The 19,693-nt window shown below is 36.8% G+C and overlaps 2 protein-coding genes across 2 annotated transcripts; both read right to left on the bottom strand.

The window, feature by feature from the left end:
- Positions 1-475: 475 nt before the first annotated feature.
- Positions 476-991, bottom strand: LOC141693256 (uncharacterized). The gene has a single exon (XM_074498285.1). The coding sequence runs from the start codon at positions 989-991 to the stop codon at positions 476-478; it is 516 nt and encodes a 171-aa protein (XP_074354386.1).
- A 2,169-nt stretch (positions 992-3,160) lies between these two features.
- LOC141693242 (uncharacterized) lies at positions 3,161-4,531 on the bottom strand. Its single transcript, XM_074498262.1, has one exon. The coding sequence runs from the start codon at positions 4,529-4,531 to the stop codon at positions 3,161-3,163; it is 1,371 nt and encodes a 456-aa protein (XP_074354363.1).
- Between the last annotated feature and the right edge of the window lie 15,162 nt (positions 4,532-19,693).

Genomic DNA, 19,693 nt, shown 5'->3' with positions numbered 1-19,693 from the left:
ATGATGTAGCCTGCAGGTATAAGTAGAGGAATATATAGTTATGATAATTTTCTTTTTGCTGCAAAGAAGGGTATGGTAATGTAAGTAGCTGGAGGTAGAAGCTTTTCAAAAGTCCCATTACATAATTATAACGAGCGGCAAGTGTTTATATTTACATAAATTTGTGCGTATAAATGAGATACTGGGCTGTTGTTATAATAAACATTGAAAGTAGTCTCTCTGATCCCTACTTCTCACAAGTCACTATCATTTTCCGTATAGGAGGAAGTGAGAAATGGGGGAGAGAGAATACCAAACAGTTAGTGAGAGAAAATGACAGAAAATGTATTTATGTAATAGGGTTTGGATGGAGGGTCAGGTCCACATTATATTACATTTTTTATTAAATTTGTTCAAATTCATAAGTATATTGTCATGATGATGATACAGGGACTATTGTACTATTTTTTTTTGACATAAAAGTACTTGCTTCTTATTAAATAGAATCAATAATCACTACATCAGATATAAATTCTGGAGCAACACCTATCCACTCCTGAGAGCCTGACATAGAACGTGATGCCCTAGCTAATGTATGAGCAACACCGTTCGCAGACCTATGAATAAAATCAACTTGCACATTATCAAAGTGCTTTAAAAGTTCAACACAATCTGATACGATTGTATGAAAATAAGAACACCCCTTGATCGCCTTAATCGCTTCCACCACTGTCTTTGCATCTGTCTCAAATATGCAGCTTCTGAATCCCAATCTCTTTGTCCATAATAAAGCCTCCTTTAGTCCTAGAGCCTCTGCTTCTCGCGGAGATAATTGAGCTTCAAACTTGCAATGTCTAGCACCAACAAAGGTTCCATTTGCATCTCGAATCACACTCCCTACGCCGACACTACCAACTTCCTCAAAAATAGCAGCGTCAACATTAATCTTTACCCATCCCTGGGGTGGGGAAGTCCAATTCCTTCTGCTTTCCGTATTCCCTGGTTTTTGCATTTTTTTCTCTTGTTGGCAGTTCCTCTACTCTGTAAGCATGCTTGCGGCCATCGATCTTACTCCAAAGTCAGATACGATAATTCTCTCCCATAACCATTTATTTCTTCGGTTCCAGATATTCCAGCAGACTATGGCAAACCACACTAGCTTCTCCCTTGTGTACATACTAAAAATATGCTGCATTTTCACAACTATACTTCCTTCCTGGTCATCCGGAATAAGCTCCTGCATCCCCAAGTTAGTCCAAACTGTTCTGGCAAAGGAGCAGTCAAACAGTACATGCACCGCATCTTCACATCTACTTAAACACCATGAGCACATAGGGCTGATGTCTACCATTTTTGATATTAAATCTTTCGCCGTAGGTAAACAGACTCGACATACACGCCATAAAAAGCTAGTAATTTTCCCCGGCAAGTCCAGTGTCCATAGCTTCCTCCAAAATTCCACCTGTGTCCAGGTCTGATCACCTTGTAGGCTCCTGTAACAACTTTTCACCGTAAATTTTCCAGTATCATCCAGCAACCAGAACCACGAATCAGCTCTCTTAATCATAGGTACTGGGATCCGTTTTACCAAACTAGCATCTCGCTCATTCAAAATATCATTAAGTACATCTACATCCCATGTGTTTCCATCTGTATACATCAAATTTTCAACATGTATATCTTCTAGTTCATGACAAACTGGTGTTGTCAAGTACCCATTTCTTTTACACGGCAACCACGGTACTTTCCAAATGTTCGTACTTTGTCCGTCCCCAATTCTTCTACGACTCCCTTGCTTCACTACGTCTTGAGCTTCCATAATGCTTCTCCACATATAACTTGGATTTGCTCCGAGCTTAGCATGTAAGAAGTCTGTATTCGAGAAATACCTGGCCTTCATCAGATTTGTCACCAGTGGGTTCTCATTATTTAATAAGCGCCACCCTTGCTTTGCGAGCATTGCTATGTTGAATTTCCTTAAATCTTTAAACCCCAATCCTCCATCCTCTTTCGCATTGCACAATCTGTCCCATGCTAACCATTTTATTCCGCGGTTTCCCTCCCCTCCACCCCACCAGAATGAATTCATCTGTCGTTGAATACTAGTCGTAATCTCTGCTGGGACTAAGAACAAGTTCATCCAGAAATTTGGTATCGTTTGAGCTGCAGTCTTTAACAACACAAGCTTACCCCCTTTTGAAATTGATTTGTGCTTCCACCCTTGCAGTTTTTTGCTAACACGATCCGCCAGGAACTTGAAAGCATTGTTCTTTCTCCTCCCTATCAATATTGGTAATCCCAAATAATTACCAGGAGTAGACGCCTCCGGCACCTGTAATGCTGCACATACCCGAGCACGACTCTCTTCCGTAGTATTCGGGCTAAAAATCACAGTCGACTTCCCAAGATTTATAGCTTGGCCTGAAATCCTTTCATATCGCATTAAAATATTCCTCATATTCGTGGCTTCCACCTCTGTTGCCTTAAAGAAAAAGTAACAGTCATCCGCGAAAAGCAGATGAGAAATAACTGGAGCACCTCTAGCTATTACACATCCATGGATGAGCTTTGCTTCTTCATGTCTTCTGATGATACTACTCAATCCTTCTGCACAAAGAATGTAAAGATAAGGGGAGATTGGATCCCCTTGTCGAATTCCTCGTTGAGGAACAACCTCTCCAAACACCTCACCGTCCTGCATAAAACTATATGAAACCGTGCTAACACAGGTCATCACTCTATCCACCCATACTTCATCAAATCCAAACTTCTTTAACATACCCTTCAAATAGCTCCACTCAAGCCTATCATAAGCCTTTGATATATCTATTTTTAAGCCAGCCACTCCATTTACACCTTGTGTCTTCCGTTTAATATAATGATTAATTTCAAACGCAATTAAAGCGTTGTCTGTTAACAGCCTCCCTTCAACAAAAGCACTTTGCTTGTCCGAAATTAACATTGGCAGACACTCCTTTAAACGATTAGCCATTACTTTTGACAAAATTCGGAACAGAACATTGCACAACGAAATTGGCCTTAACTCAGACATAGATTGCGGTTGACTGACCTTTGGTATAAGACATACCAACGTGCAATTAATTCCTTCCGGCAATTCCCCTGTATCGAAGAAGTGTTGACAGAATTTAATGACATCCATTCCCACCACATGCCAGTATGCTTAAAAGAACCCAGGGTTTAAACCATTGTGGCCTGGTGACTTGTCTGGATGCATACCAAACACTGCATTCTTCACCTCCACATCTGTTATTGGCATCCTCAATTTTTGATTCTGCTCAATTGTGACTTGGTTTACTTCCTCTCTGTCCGTTAAACTATCCCCCATGCTCGCTGTTGTAAATAATTCCATGAAATATTCGGTAACGACTTGTTGGATACCCTCCTTACTATCCGTCCAGACCCCATTCTTGTCCTTAAGCTTCTTTATCTGATTATTCTTCCTTCGACCTGTTGCATACTTATGGAAGAATTTTGTGTTTTTGTCTCCTTCTCGAAGCCAAAACTGCTTAGATCTTTGCTTCCAATATACTTCCTGCTGCTCCAAAAGCTTTAAGAACTCCCACCTAGCCTCATCGTACTTACGCACCCCGCTACTGTCTCTTCTCGAACGAAATTGTCTCATAATTCTTCTACATTCCTGTATTTGCTTGCGAACCTCCTGCATTCTTCCTCCTCCCCATTCCTCAAGTTTCAAGCAGCAATACTCTACTTTATCAACAATACTCTTTCCCTCCGTTTGATTCCAGCTTTCTTGAACCACCTTTAGGCATTGTTCTTCTCTTATCCATGCATTTTCAAAGCGAAATTTCTTTACTTTGGGGACATAAACTAATCTGTTAGGTTCTAAAAAAAGTGGCATATGATCAGAAGTTGACACTTCAAGTACTTTGATTGTTGCTCGTGGGAAAATATTCCGCCACTCCTGATTTGAAAAACCTCTATCCAACCGTTCTTGAATCCACGCACTAGTTCCTCTAAACCGTTCCCATGTGAATTCATTGCCCATATATCCCATATCTTTCAAATGACACCCTGCTATAGTCTCCTTAAAACCTTCCATTAGCAATCTCGGCTGCGGTCTTCCCCCCTGTTTTTCATGGCTGTGCATAATATCATTAAAGTCTCCAAGTATACACCATGGCAAATCTGACTCATCAGCTAGACTACGGAGCAAATTCCATGATTCTCTTCGCCTCTGTCTTTTCGGACATCCATAAAAACCAGTGTATCTCCATCTCCCCACCTCAGCACAATTCACTTCGAAATCTATATAATGATTGCAACTCCCTTTAATGTCTATCTTCGTTTCATTCTTCCATAACAAAGCCAATCCTCCCTCGTGACTCTGTGTATCGACAACAAAACAACCAGCATAATTAATAAGTTTACATACTTTCTCAACTCTTTCTCTTCTAACCAAAGTCTCCGACAAAAAAATTAAGTTTGGCCTAATTTGAGTTGTGATTTCTTTCAGAAATCGAACTACTCGTGGTTTGGCCAACCCACGGCAGTTCCACACCAAGAAACTCATAATACTCGGCGGGCCTGGTGACCAGAGCCCGCCCCATGCAAGTTTTTTGACTCATGCGATTCATTCCCCTCAATTCCAGTATTTACTGTCGGCCCATCCAAGTGCATTTTTTTCGGGTCCTGGCCCAAAGGTTGTTGCCTTATTTCTACTCTTTGACGTTTATTCTCCAAGATCATTCTTATCTCCTCCGGATCCCCGTTCAAATTCAAATCACTTTCCATATCCATTTGTTCCTGATTTCTCGTTGTGATCACAACCGCTCCCCTGTCTCCACCTTTCTCGCGCACAATTCCCGCACTTTCCGTGAATCTCGCATTACCATCTTTGCTGTCATTCGCCGATGCGTTCGTTCCGCCACCACTCCCCATCCCCGTCCACCTAGCTCCTCCGTCCACATTTCGTAACCATCTAGCCCCCACATTGTTTCTAGTACCACGATTTGGTGCTCTCAACCACACTCCATAGGCTTTCTCAATTACTTTATCAGGATTTGCATACACCACACTACAATCTCGTTCAACATGACCAAGAATTCCACAAACGAAACAGAAGTTCCCCAACCTTTCATACTTAAAATTAATCCAACTCCAGCTTCCCCCTGCCCTTTTGATTTTCATTCTTCTCTTCAGTGGTTTTCCGGTATCTATTGTACTATTTTAGCAAAGCAATACTGTTAAAAGAGCTTCTAAACATAATCGAACCGTAAAATTTAGCAATGACAGGCGTTGATGATACTGGGGTTGATCTCCTTGGAGTAGTTTGGTTGGAGAAGTGTTATTAGATTGGAATCGGGAATCGGGTTAAGCTGGTATGGGGTTGAAGTATTATTTATAATATCATGTGTTTGCCGTTTGGTTAGTGCTGTAATGCATATTTTAGATTTAAAATATTTTTAAGTGATTAATTTTAATTAATTTAAATATTGTTTTAATTATCATTTTAATAAATTTTAGTTAATTAAATTATTTTTGCATTAAACATTTATATTTTATTGATTAAATAAAATTGATTCCCCCCATACCCTTCCTAATACCCACCTCTCTCTTTGGGTATCAAAAACTCATACCTTGGGGGTACGAGGAATGGATCTGGAGAAAAAAAAATATGAACCTAATATTATGTATGGGTTGGAATGAACGAAACTCATACCTGATACCGGAATGCCTCCAACCAAACGACCCCTTATAACTCTCTGAGGCATATCAGTATTTCGACCCTTGTGTGTGTCCATTTTATCTATTAGAAAAAAAAAGGAACATGTTGTAAATTGATTCTTGTTGTCAAATTTTAAATAGTAAGGCGAGATTTACACTTGAAAATATTTGCATTACATTAAATTCTATGTTCTTTTTTTGGCTATAAATAGCCTTCTTCGGAATGATACAAAACACACCAAGCAGCTTTCATTTTCTCTCTAGTCTGCTCTTTTTCTCCCTTTCTGCTATATTTATTTTACAGAGGTTCAATATAATACTGTTATAGCTAGTATTTTACAACACGTTATCGGCACGAAACCATGCTGAAACTAAGAAGGTATAATTTTAATTTAAATATACATATATATATGAGTAGACGTGGTTACAACCTCTACATATTTATATATATGTGACCGAAGTAGACGTGGTTACACCCTCTACTAATAATTTAAATATATATGGCCGGAGCACCGCCTATTAAAATTATTTTACGGTACCATTTAATTTTGGGTAATACCGAAATATAGTGGGAATCTTAATTTATAAATTGCATACTTATCGGATAATAACTTTGCCCATAACTAACTTATGCAGGATTGTCCACTTTAATTTATTATTGGTCGGAGATAACCTGCATACGCAGACGTCCGTATGGCGGGTGAAAATCCATTTATCATTTTATATATAGATATGTTTATATTATCAATGATAAGAATGATATATACATTGATTTCAGAATCAAAGCCACGCCTGAAGCGTGGTAGACCGGTCGGTGCAAAAGATGTTGCACCACGAAAAAGAAAAATAAAGAAAATTGCCCCTGAAGTGGCACATGCTCCAGAAGAAGCAAATACCCCTGAAGTGGTATTATCTCCTGAAGAGATTCCAGTCCCTGAAGATACGGTATTATACAATCATGAAATTTCAATAAATTATGTGCATGATATGAAATTATGGGATTGAAGTAAAACCATAATTAATGATGTATTTGTGTATTTTGCAGCATTGGATGTAGACATAAATTCTGATCCTGAACCACAAAGTGTGGATGAATGTCGTCGAAGAAAAGAATGGCCAAAATGGAAAGACTTAATCCAAACAAAATTAAATTCACTGCGTAAAAGAAAAGTATTTGGACATGTTGTCCAAACACCTATCGGTGTGAACCCTGTTGGAAATAAATGGGTATTTATAAGAAAACGAAATGAAAAGAATGAAAATATGAGATATAAAACCCGACTTGAAGCACAGGGGTTTTCTCAAAGGCCTGGCATTGATTATCAAGAGACATACTTGCCAGTGATGGATGGAATTACTTTTTATTTTATAATAGGTATGGCATCTAAAGAAAAATTAGAAACACGTCGTATGGACGTCGTTACTGCATACCTGTACGGTTCACTTGATAGTGAAATTTTTATGAAAATCCCAGAAAGGTTAAAAATGGACGAGTTCAAGAAATCTCGTCATATATACTCCATTAAACTTCAACAATCATTGTATGGACTGAAATAGTCTGGTCGTATGTGGTATAACAGACTTAGTCGTTATTTACAAAAGAAAGGGTATATTAGTAACCAAATTTCTCCATGTGTTTTTATCAAAAAATTACAATCTGGTTTTGTGATTATTGATGTATATGTGGATGATTTAAACCTTGTAGGAACAGCTACAGAGGTTGATGAAGTTGTCATATACCTAAAGACAGATTTTGAAATGAAAGATCTTGAAAGGACAAAATATTGCCTTGGTATACAAGTCGAGCAATTGTCATCGGGAATTTTCCTCCACCAATCTACATATACAGAAAAGGTTTTGAACATATTTTACATGGATAAATCTCATCCATTGACTACTCAAATGGTGGTTAGATCTTTAGAGTTTGATAAAGATCTATTTCGACCACGAGAAGATGATGAAGAAGTTCTCAGCCCTGAAATCCCATATCTTGGAGCAATTGGTGCACTTATGTATCTTGCAAATAATACAAGGCCAGATATTACATTTGCTGTGAATTTATTGGCTAGATTTAGCTCTACTCCGATGTACAACCATTGGAATGGGATCAAGCATATATTTCGTTATCTTCGTGGAACAATTGATTTTGGGTTATTCTTCCCGAAAAACTCAACATCTCAGCTGATTGGATATGCAGACGCTGGATATTTATCAGATCCTCATTTTGGCAAATCACAAACTGGATATGTGTTTATATATTGCGGTACAACCATTTCCTGGAAATCTACGAAGCAAACTACAGTGACAACCTCAACAAAACACTCAGAACTCATTGTGATTCATGAAGCCAGTAGATAATGTGTTTGGTTGCGGTCTATCATCAAGAATATTCGGGAATCATGTGGATTACCAGACATCACTAGAAGTCCAACCGTTATGTATGAGAATAACACTGCATGCATTGATCAACTCAAGGAAGGATATATCGAAGGAGACAGAACGAAGCACATTTCACCAAAATTCTTCTACACTCATTAACTTCAAAAGAATGGTGAAATTGATATACAACAAATTCGGTCATGTGACAACCTTGCTGATTTATTCACGAAATCATTACCGAATTCAATATTTGGGAAGTTACGGCATAACATTGGAATGCGTCGACTCAAGAATTTGTTACAACAAAACTTCAGAGAATGATTAGTTTTTTTTCCGAGGGGATATTGTACTCTTTATCCTTCGTCAAGTTTTTATCACATGGGGTTTTTCTTTGACAAGGTTGTTAGGTCCCAATATGTTTGTATAAGGGGGGGTTGAATACAAACTTTACCGTTTAATCGAATTTAATGCGGAATAAAAGAGTGAAACAAAATTCAAGTTAAATAAAACTATTATTAAACTTGAAAGGTGTTACAACAACGGTATTGTTTACAAGGGATTAATCTCAAATAAATTATCAAAAATCTAGAATAAATTTGACATGAACTTTTTCTATTTTTATAATAAAAAGATCACATGCTAGAAGAAATTTAAGATTAAGTTCTAGGGATTTTGATCCGCTAGATAGTTACACAAGAACAAGAGAATGATTTCTAGTGATTTGGATTTAACTTTAATTACTAGAAATTAATGAACTTGAAATGCAGTTGAGAGATGAAATGCTTCTGCGGCTGCTTTTGTTTCTATGTTCTTTAGTTGTATTCAATTCTCTGATCAATAATTAAATGTCTGCTGCTCCATGTCTTTTATAATTCATTCAATAGAACTCAATTGAACTGGCAAGACAATCTAAGAATCGGCATGTCTTTCGGTGAGACAATCTGTTGAACTAGCAAGACAATCGGCATGACAATCGATTGAACTGGCAAGACAATCGGCATGACAATTGATTGAACTGACATGACTTTTGGTATGACAATTGATTATCATACCGGTTCAAATGATTATCTTGCTGAATTAATATTGAATATATCAATCCTGAAAATTCATAATATTAATTCAGAATTAATTAATCAATTAATTCAATTAATCAATAAATTAATCTTTGCAGATATAATTTATTTTCTTAATTAAATAATATGACTTAATTAATTAATAGAGAATTAATACTAATCTTGAACAACAACCATTCTTCTGAAAATCTTCTGAAAATGATGAATCAATTCCACCACTTTAATGTTGACACTCTATGTCCTGTCTGGTTCATGAGTGACTAACTTCTGTGACGTTTCTTCATCTCTTGACTTTGATAACTTGATTTTCTTCAGAATAAATCCCTGTAATTATTTGATACCCTGACAAGATCTTTGTCACTTGATTAAATCCACAATCTTGATTTATATCACTGAGGCTTGATCAATTTCTTGAACTTCTTCCAGTGAATTAATTCCTCAAGTCTGTAGATGAACATTGTTTCTGAATCCTTTGACAGATGTTACTTTGTGAGATCTCTTTGACGGTAGATCCACTATTTACTTGTTATATTCATATTTGAGTTGAGTTAAATCCTCGAATAAACAAATAGACTATGACATATGCCTTTCAATCTCCCCCTATTTGTTTGTTAGACAATAACAACAAATACCTAGAGTATAACTCAACTAACAAATAAGAAAAAGATGTAAACAGAAATGCAAAGTAAATAGCAGAAAAGTTCTGGATTATATTTAACATTTTCCCGATTCCAAAAGAAATTTACAAGTGAATACAAGATAGATGTTCCTCTAGACTGGACATATGAATACATTTGTCTATCTTGATTCATTAAGCTCTAAGCATATTACATTAAGTTTTGAGCTATTTGAATTCAACTGTCTTCACTTCCGAATTCACCTTCTTCCAAATCTTGCAACAGCTCTTTGTCATAGACACGATCCCTTTATGAAGAGAAACTGACTGGTCTAACTGGTTGAACCCTAACTAACTTTAGCTTGTATTTTTCCGATAATTCTTGTAGATTATTGTTTCTACTTATTATCAAGTTGTTTATACTTAATGTGTTTATAGGCATTATTCTTTTTAATATTATCCATTTATTACAAGGTGTTTGCAAACTTAACGTATTAGAAGTTACAACTTGTGTTTTAAAATGATCTAAAAAATTATTTCTTAATAATATTGGTTGCTTCATTTTATTTTCTTGATAAATTAAAGGTAATTTAAATATTGTTTTATTTAATACTATTCTCATGTTTTCAGCTATTGTATCTAATTCTTTTCTTTGTTCATTAAATCCTGTTACTTTAGGAGTAGCCCTATTAGCAAACTCTTTTAGCCTTTCACGAAGGACTTCATTCAATTATGAGCTTCTTTTGACTTTGTTGAGAAGAACCCAAATCTCATATAAAGAACGATTCTCAAACAGGTGAAGTGATACCTTGAAAGATCCTTCACTCTGACAATATACAAAGATGCTCATTTCATTTAATGTTCTGTCAAAAGCAACTGAGATCCTTGAGATTTCAGTCTTGATAACATTCATGTACACGTCATTGTTTGGATTAGAAATTTCCAGCCTGTCGAGAAGATGTAGAAACTCCCTATCATTGTTTGTGCTCAGCTGAGGTATATCAAATACTCTTCTTGCTTCATCCCATTTTACACCAATCTTCAGATTGACATCTCTTCTTCTTTCTTCAGCTTTAATGTCATGCAGACGTTGTTTTTCAAGAGTTTCTGTTTTTTGGATTTCTTTCTTCATGTCAATGATCTGAGATATCTTTTTAAGTTCAGCTTCTTTTCTCATCAACTCTGACTGCTGCTTCTGGAACTTTTTCTCAAAAACAGGATCCACTGGAGCTTCCTCTTCCCAGTCTTCAAAATTACTTTCCTCTTCAGCTTCAAAGATACCAGCTTTATCTTCCAAGACTGGTTCAGTGGGAACATCAAGAATATCGAAGTCATCTTGCTCTCCACTATAGTAGACATCATCAGTCTTCCTTATCTCTCCAGCAGAAGAATCTTTTTATTTTCCTTTTCCAATTCTCCCTTGCTTCTCCCCCTTAGTCGAGGAATCCTCTACAGATTTCCCTTTAGACCCTTCATAACCTCCATTACCTCCAGAGCCCGAGCCTCCATCAGACGACCCTTCAAAGAAGGTCATTTGCTCTTCAGTAGGACAGTGAGAATTTTTTATCATGAAATACAAGTGCTTCATCCATTCATTGAGATGTTCCATACCTTTTTCTATCTTCAAGAATCTGGAAGAGTCCAGTGAATGGTTCATTTCAATCAGGTCTTCAAGAGAATTCATTCTAGTATGGATAAAGCAAAAGTTTGAAATGTCTTCGGCTGATAAAGTTGGAGAGTCCTGAATGGAGTTAAGCTTTGGTATCACAGTGGTCTTTAAATCTGAGATATCAATCCTGATGAATGCCAGCTGATTGTTGACAGAGGTGGAAGAAGAAGACTGTTCAACGACTTGTGCTTTGAATGTATGAGCCTCAACCTGACTATTAGCAAGTTGTTCTTTCAGAGTAGCAATCTAAGCTAACAGGTTTTCAGTGTTTGTGTCTGTGTGTGTGCTCACCTGAATATCTCTCATTCCTGGTTCGCTCAACTCACGTGCTTGTGTTTCTCTCAGTATAATTGCTCGTGAGGAGCCATCCTATTGCTGGTCTTCTGTACCTGCAATTGAAATCACCCTAGCCTCTTCAAGAGAGGTCAGTGGTGGTGCAATGGGAATTCGTGAGTCTCGATCCTCAGCCAAATCTATCTTTTCATGGGAAATAGATGTCTGAATTGCTTCAGGGATAGACTGACCGAGTTGCCCTCCACTTTTTCCAGATAAATCTGCGAGTGGAGAATCCCGTGAGGGAGCCATAGGTGTTGGATCTGGGAGGGGAGAAAATGACTCTATTAGAGGTGGCTGAGAGTCAGATTTTCCCTCTGAAGCATGTGACTGCTCTTCTGCCGTAACTATGACAGGCACTGTAACAGACTCAATGTGCACTCCTCTCTCTGTGTCCTGAGTGTCATCTATTGGTATATTTACTTCCATTGTGAGTAATGGAAGGGTGCTTGACTCAGTACAAGATGCCATGGCCCGATGGCGAATTTCAATAGATTCATCCTGTTGAGAGGATATCTCTAGTAACTGTTCAATGGCCATTTCAAAGTCCATGTCCTGTTGGGAGGACAAAGATGGGCTATCAGATGCCTCAGTATATGTTCTTCTCTTATTGGGAGGAGGCAGAGCTGAGGGTTCATCCACATCTAAAAACACACTACTTCCAACTATCCTTCTCGGTAACATTTTTGACAGTGGGGGAGAGTTTGAGATAGGTTGTGACTCTGTGTTCGGCACTATGACCTAGGATTGAAGTTGTGGTTCTACAACTTCATGGCCAGCCCTATCAACCACTGGGGGTCTGACAGCAGAAGTAGGAATAGTTTGAGATTCAGGAAGTATTATGTTGGATATATTTGAGATGTCATGTCCAATATATTTCATGTTTAGTTTTCAGATCTTAACTAACAGGAAATATCGGTACTTACTGGAATCAGGACTTACTGGAAGTCAGGACTTAAGGATATCAGGACTTAGATTATCAGAAGATAATATCAGAAGATGGATATCAGAACTTAAGTACTGGAGGACTAACAGTTAAGGAAGGAAGCTGATTCACAGGAAAGAAGATCAAGACTAATACAAGAAGAAGATATGTATGGAAAGAGTTAGAGGACTAGAAGAATTATATAAGATATCTGGTTGATATATTTTAGGAGACAGAATTATATTTCATATCAACTAGAAGTTATCTTGTAACTGTGTGTCTATATAAACACAGACATAGGTTTACTATATAAGAGTTACGATCATCGAGAAGATCATATAATTTTAACCTAGCAGCTCTCGTGATATTTGTTCATCACTGAGAGAGAACAGTTCCATTGTAACAGAGTTTGTTATATCGAATACATATGTTTTATGTTACTTGTGCTTTAAATCGATTTGATTGTATTCTATACTGTATTCAACCCCCTTCTACAGTGTTATGTGACCTAACAAGTGGTATCAGAGCACATCTGTTAACACACATACAGTAAAAATCCAAAACAATAATGTCTGAAGAAGCAGAAAATCCAACCAAGCCCGCCAAAACTGAAGAAACTCCAAAAAATCAAACCCATAGTCGATATGAGACTATCAGGGTTCCCATGTTGAGACCTTCTGAGTATCCATATGGAAAGTGAAGATGGCTATGTTTCTGGAAGCTACAAATCCAGAGTACCTTGATAGAATTTATGAAGGACCACATAAGCCAACCAAGCTCTCTATTGTAGTTGCAGATCAGCCAGCAAAGACCATACCAAAGGAGAAAAGTGAATACACAGCTGAAGATATCTCATCTATTGCCAAGGATGCAAAGGTAAGGCATTTGCTGCATAGTGCCATTGATAATGTCATGTCAAATAGGGTAATTCAATGCAAGACTGCAAAGGAGATATGGGATGCTTTGGAGACAAGGTGTCAGGGAACTGATGCAATCAAGAAAAACAGGAGGACTATACTCACTCAAGAGTATGAGCACTTTGACTCGAAAAGTGATGAGTCATTAACTGACTTATATGACAGATTTGTCAAACTCTTGAATGATCTGTCACTGGTGGACAAGGAATATGACATTGAAGATTTAAATCTAAAATTCCTTTTAGCTCTTCCTGAAAGTTGGGATTTGAAAGCTACTATTATAAGAGATAACTATGCTCTTGATGAAACTACTCTTGATGAAATTTATGGAATGCTCAAGACTTATGAACTTGAGATGGATCAAAGAAGCAAGAGACATGGGAGAAAGTCAAGAACAGTTGCTCTTAATGCTGAGGAGGAATCCCCCAAAGTGGATGTCTCAAAGAAAGGAAAAGGAAAGGCTCTCATCATAAAGTCTGATTCAGAATCATCAAGTTCTGATGATGATGATTCAGAAATTGAAAGTCTACCTGAAGTAGATGCTGATGAAGAGATGATGAAGCTGTGTGCTCTTATGGTGAAGGGTATCACAAAGATACCCTACAGGAAATTCAGAAGAGGAAAGAAGTTTTCCAGGAAAGGTAGAAGTTCTGATAAGAAGGGCTTCTGAAAATCTGAAGGCAAAGGAGGAAAGTCTGGTAGAGGAGATTACTCAAATGTCAAATGCTACAACTGTGATGAGAAAGGCCACATATCTCCTGACTGCAAGAAAGGAAAGAGTGATAAAGGCAATGCTCTTGTCACAAAGAAGAAAAGCTGGACAGACACCTCAGATTCTGAAGATGGGGAGAACTATGCCTTGATGGTAAATGCTAATAGCAGTTTTGATGTTGCTGAGTTTAAGGTACCTCAAACAACTTATGCCTTTCATACTGATGATATTACTGAGTTGAGATTATAGTTGAGATTATATCTTAAAACCATGTTTATTAGCTATAGAGATCAAACTTTAACATGCGAAATATTAACTTCTGAAAATCTTGCTTTTAAAAAGAGGAATGATTATTTAGAAAAAGAGTTAGTTATGTTCCATCAAACTCAGAAGGATAGAGATGATGCTTTCTATGTTAGAGATGAAGTGCTAAAAATGAATAAATCTCTAAAAACTGAGTTAGAAAAGGAAAGAGAGATTATCAGGACTAGGACTAACTCTGGCAGAGCAACTCAGGATATACTAAGTAGTGGAAACTGGAAAGAGGGCTTCGGTTATAGAGATGAGAAAAGTGAGAAAGGAACTGAACAAGTTAAGCCAATTATTGTTAAACAGTCTATTAAGCCAAAGGTAAATCCTGTTAAATTTGTAGCTAAAACTGTAAAGTCTGATTCTGAAAAGATGAAAGATATTGAGACAGAAGTGATAGCAAAGTCAACTTCTGACAAATTAGAACAGGATAAACCAACTGAAGTTAACATAGGCTTAATGACAAAGAAGCAGCTTAAATATAAGCCGAAAGAGATTACCAGTATAAACAAGGTAAAAGTAGCTAGGAAAAATAGGAATGGAAAGGAAGGTGTGAATATAAGTAACAATTATATGCCTGTTCCTAATGCTCCGAGAAAGAAATGCTATAACTGTGGAAATTCTAACCATCTGGCTTCTTTTTGCAGGAAGAATAAAAATATAAACTCCTTACCTTCTAAGTCAGGAGTTAAGAGTCAGTATGTTAGATTTAAGCCATAAAATCCTTGTTTTCATTGTGGTAGTATATGGCATTAAATTTATACTTGTAAGGAATATCATAGTTTGTACTATGACTATTATCAGATAAAACCTTCTTTAAAGAAAGTTGCTTTAATTCCTTATAGTGTAAAGTATGATGCAAAATTTGATACTGTTAATACTAAATTGTTAGCATAAACTCTGATGTTAAATCCGCTGCAAATGTTAACAAACTTAAAAAGACCAAAGGATCCAAGCAAGTATGGGTCCTTAAAACTAACCATTAGTGGTCTTTGTGATTGCAGGGCAACATGAAGAACATCCTAGTTCTGGACAGTGGATGTTCAGGGTATATGACTGGAAATAAAGCCCTGCGATCAGATTTTGTGGAGAAAGCTGGCCCGGAAGTTTTTTATGGAGATGGCAACATTGTAAAAACTCTGGGATATGGCAAGATCAAACTTGGGAATGTCATTATTGAACAAGTAGCTCTTGTCTCAGGACTTAAATACAATCTGTTGAGTATAAGTCAAATTTGTGACAGAGGTTATCATGTGGATTTCTTTGAAGAACACTGTGAAGTTATAAGTAATTCAACAGGCAAAGTGGTTCTGAAAGGATATAGGCATGGTAACATTTATGAAGCTAGACTTTCAACAAGTACTGATGGTTCTGTAATCTGTCTGTTGAGTAGAGCATCAATAATTGGCACAAAAAACTCTCTCATTTAAATTTCAACAATATAAATGAGCTTGTAAAGAAAGATCTTGTGAGAGGACTGCCAAAAATAGTATTTGCTCCTGATGGCCTTTGTGATTCATGTCAGAAGGCAAAATAAAGAAAATCTTCTTTCAAGAGCAAAACTGAGTCATCAATTCTTGAGCCTTATCACCTACTACATGTTGATCTATTTGGTCCAGTCAATGTCATGTCTATTACAAAGAAGAAATATGCTATGGTTATAGTGGATGAGTTCACAAGGTACACTTGGGTGTACTTCTTGCACAAGAAGACTGAAATTGCATCTACCCTAACTGATCATGTCAGACAGCTCGATAAACTGATCAAAGATTCTGTTAAAATCATAAGGAGTGATAATGACACTGAGTTCAAGAATTCAGTCATGGAAGAGTTATGCAAAGATCATGGAATCAAACTAGAATTTTCTGCACCTGGAACTCCACAGCAAAATGGAGTTGTAGAAAGAAAGAACAGGACTCTCATTGAAGCTGCACGAACAATGCTTGATGAAGCAAAGCTACCAACCTATTTTTGGGCTGAAGCTGTATAGACTGCTTGTTTTACATAAAATGCTACACTTATAAACAAGCATGGAAAAACACCATATGAGATGGTGAAGAAGAAGAAGCCAAATCTGAAATATTTTCATGTATTTGGTTGCAAGTGTTTTGTTCTTAAGACTCATCCTGAACAGCTGTCCAAATTTGATCTAAAAGCTGATGAAGGAATTTTTATTGGATATCCACTTTCCATAAAAGCCTTCAGAGTCTACAATTTGAGAACAAGAGTTGTCATGGAATCTATCAATGTCTCTTTTGATGATAAGAAGATTACTGGACTTGAAGATTTCGATGATCAAGATCAGCTGAGATTTGAGAATGAAGATTTAAATTCTGATTCTGGAAATTCTGATGACTTAAATCCTGATCCTGTAAGTTCTGATGGATTAAGTTCTGATGTCGTTGAAACTGTGGTAACAACTCCAAAGGAAAATGCACCTGTCCAGGGGGGAGCAAGTTGAAGAAACTACCACATCTCAAGACTCTCAAGAAGCATCAGAACCTGCCACTGGCTCTTCAAGTTCTGATGAGCTAAATTCTGATAATTCTGGAAGCTCTGATTCTTCAACTCCTGAAAAATCAAATTCAATTTCTGAAGTCTCAGAGAGCATAACTACAGGGGGAGCATTAGATAATGCTGATGGAGACATCATGGATCATGGGGGAGGATCCAGTTCTAGATATCAATTTCCATCTGCAAGGAAATGGACTAAAGCACGTACACCTGATCTAATCATTAGAGATCCTGAAGCAGGTATCAGAACTAGAACTGCAACTTCAAATGAATGTCTCTATCATTCTTTTCTATCTCAGACTAAACCAAAGAAAGTGGAAGAAGCTCTTCAAGATGCTGATTGGGTGCAAGCAATGCAGGAAGAGTTAAATGAATTTGAAAGAAATAAAGTATGGACCCTAGTGCCAAGACCAAAGAATAGATCAGTTGTTGGTACAAAATGGGTGTTCAGAAATAAAACTGATAGTGATGGCATAATTACAAGGAATAAAGCAAGACTGGTTTCTAAAGGCTACTCTTAACAGGAGGGTATTGATTATGATGAAACATTTGCACCAGTTGCTAGATTAGAAGCCATAAGGATCTTTTTGGCTTATGCTGCTCACAAGAAGTTTAAAGTCTTTCAAATGGATATAAAAAGTGCTTTTCTCAATGAAGAATTGGATGAAGAGGTATATGTTGAACAACCTCCAGGATTTGTAGATCCTAAATTTCCCAATCATGTCTACAGGCTTGACAAAGCACTTTATGGTCTTAAGCAAGCTCCAAGATCATGGTATGAGACTTTAGCTCAATTCCTTCTGGAAAGTGGATTTCACAGAGGCACAATTGACAAGACTTTATTCTACCTCAACCATGGAAAGGACTTACTTTTGGTACAGATATATGTTGATGATATCATATTTGGATTTACTAATTCCAAACTGTGTGAGAAGTTTGCAAAGCTAATGCAGTCAAGATATCAAATGAGTATGATGGGAGAACTCAACTATTTTCTGGGCCTTTAAGTCAAGCAAACTGCCGAAGGCTCTTTTATTTGTCAATCCAAGTATACCAGAAATTTACTAAAGAAATTTGGAATACAAGATTATTCAACTGCATCCACTCCCATGGCCACTGCAACCAAGTTAGATAAGGATACTGGTAAATCAGTAGATATTATTAACTACAGAGGTATGATTGGCTCCTTACTCTATCTAACTGCAAGTAGACCTGATATCATGTATGCTACCTGTCTTTGTGCAAGATTCCAGGCTGAACCAAGAGAACCTCACTTATTAGTTGTGAAAAGAATTTTCAAGTACCTTAAGGGTACAGGTGATCTAGGATTGTGGTATCCTAGGGAATCAGATTTTAAGCTAATTGGTTACTCGGATGCAGATTTTGCAGGATGCAAAATAGACAGGAAAAGCACTAGTGAAAGCTGCCAATTTCTTGAAGGCAGATTGGTTTCTTACTTTAGCAAGAAATAAAAGTCAATTTCCACATCAACTGCAGAAGCAGAATATATTGCTGTAGTGAGCTGTTGTGTACAGATTCTTTGGATGAAGAATCAGTTACTGGATTATGGGTTAGAATTTTCTAAAATCCCTATTTACCGTGATAATCAAAGTGCTATTGCTATGACAGGTAATCCAGTTCAACACTCAATGACAAAGCACATCAGCATAAGGTACCATTGCATAAGGGAACATGTGGATGAAGGTACAATGGAATTGCATTTTGTTCCAACAGATCAACAGCTAGCAGATATCTTCACAAAACCACTATGTGAAGCTACTTTTATAAGATTGGTAAATTAACTTGGAATGGTTTCAGGTTCTTTCTCTAAATTCTGCTTGGTTTTTGTTCTCATGCATCATACTTTATGATATGTGTTTATAAATTGTATTATCTATATGTAATTTGTGCTTAATTTGAAAATTCATTAAATGTTGATTGTTATATGATGTGGATTTATATACTCTGATAAGTGTTTTGAATATCCTGTGACTATTCAATCCAATGAGGATAAATGTGCTAGATGTTGACCCAGTAGTCTTTAATATACTAGAAAACCCATGTTTGAACTAGTTGTTTATGTGGAAACTCATTAACACAAGGAGATTCTGATATTAAGCTTAGTCAAGTTTACTTTGTGTATCTTATTACTAAGTCACAAACTAGATTCTTGTTTCTTATCTGTCAAATTCTGTTGTCTGTAAATCTTAAGAATGAACTAAGTGCTGATAAGCCTCACTTATCAAAAGAAAAGAAAAGAAAAGAAAAGAAAAAAATAAAAGTCAGGTACTCCTTTGAGATCTAGAGTAAAAATCTGGAAGGGAAGGCCCAAGTGCATTGCTGGTATTAAGTACTCCCTCCGTCCCTTTTAATTGTTTACATATTTTAGAGAGTGTCCGACACGCATTTTAAGGTGCATATAAAATATAGTTCTGTAATTTTTTTTTTACAATTTTGTTTTTCTGAATAAAAATTAAAACATTCAACTTTTATTCAGAAAAAGAAAATTGTAAAAATAAGTTACATAACTATACTTTTTATGCACCTTAAAATGCGTGCCG

Source organism: Apium graveolens, chromosome 2, assembly GCF_009905375.1.
Source record: "Apium graveolens cultivar Ventura chromosome 2, ASM990537v1, whole genome shotgun sequence".
Classification (NCBI taxonomy): Eukaryota; Viridiplantae; Streptophyta; class Magnoliopsida; order Apiales; family Apiaceae; genus Apium; species Apium graveolens.
Note: the sequence above shows the minus strand (reverse complement) of the source record. Positions and strands in the feature narration are given on the sequence as shown.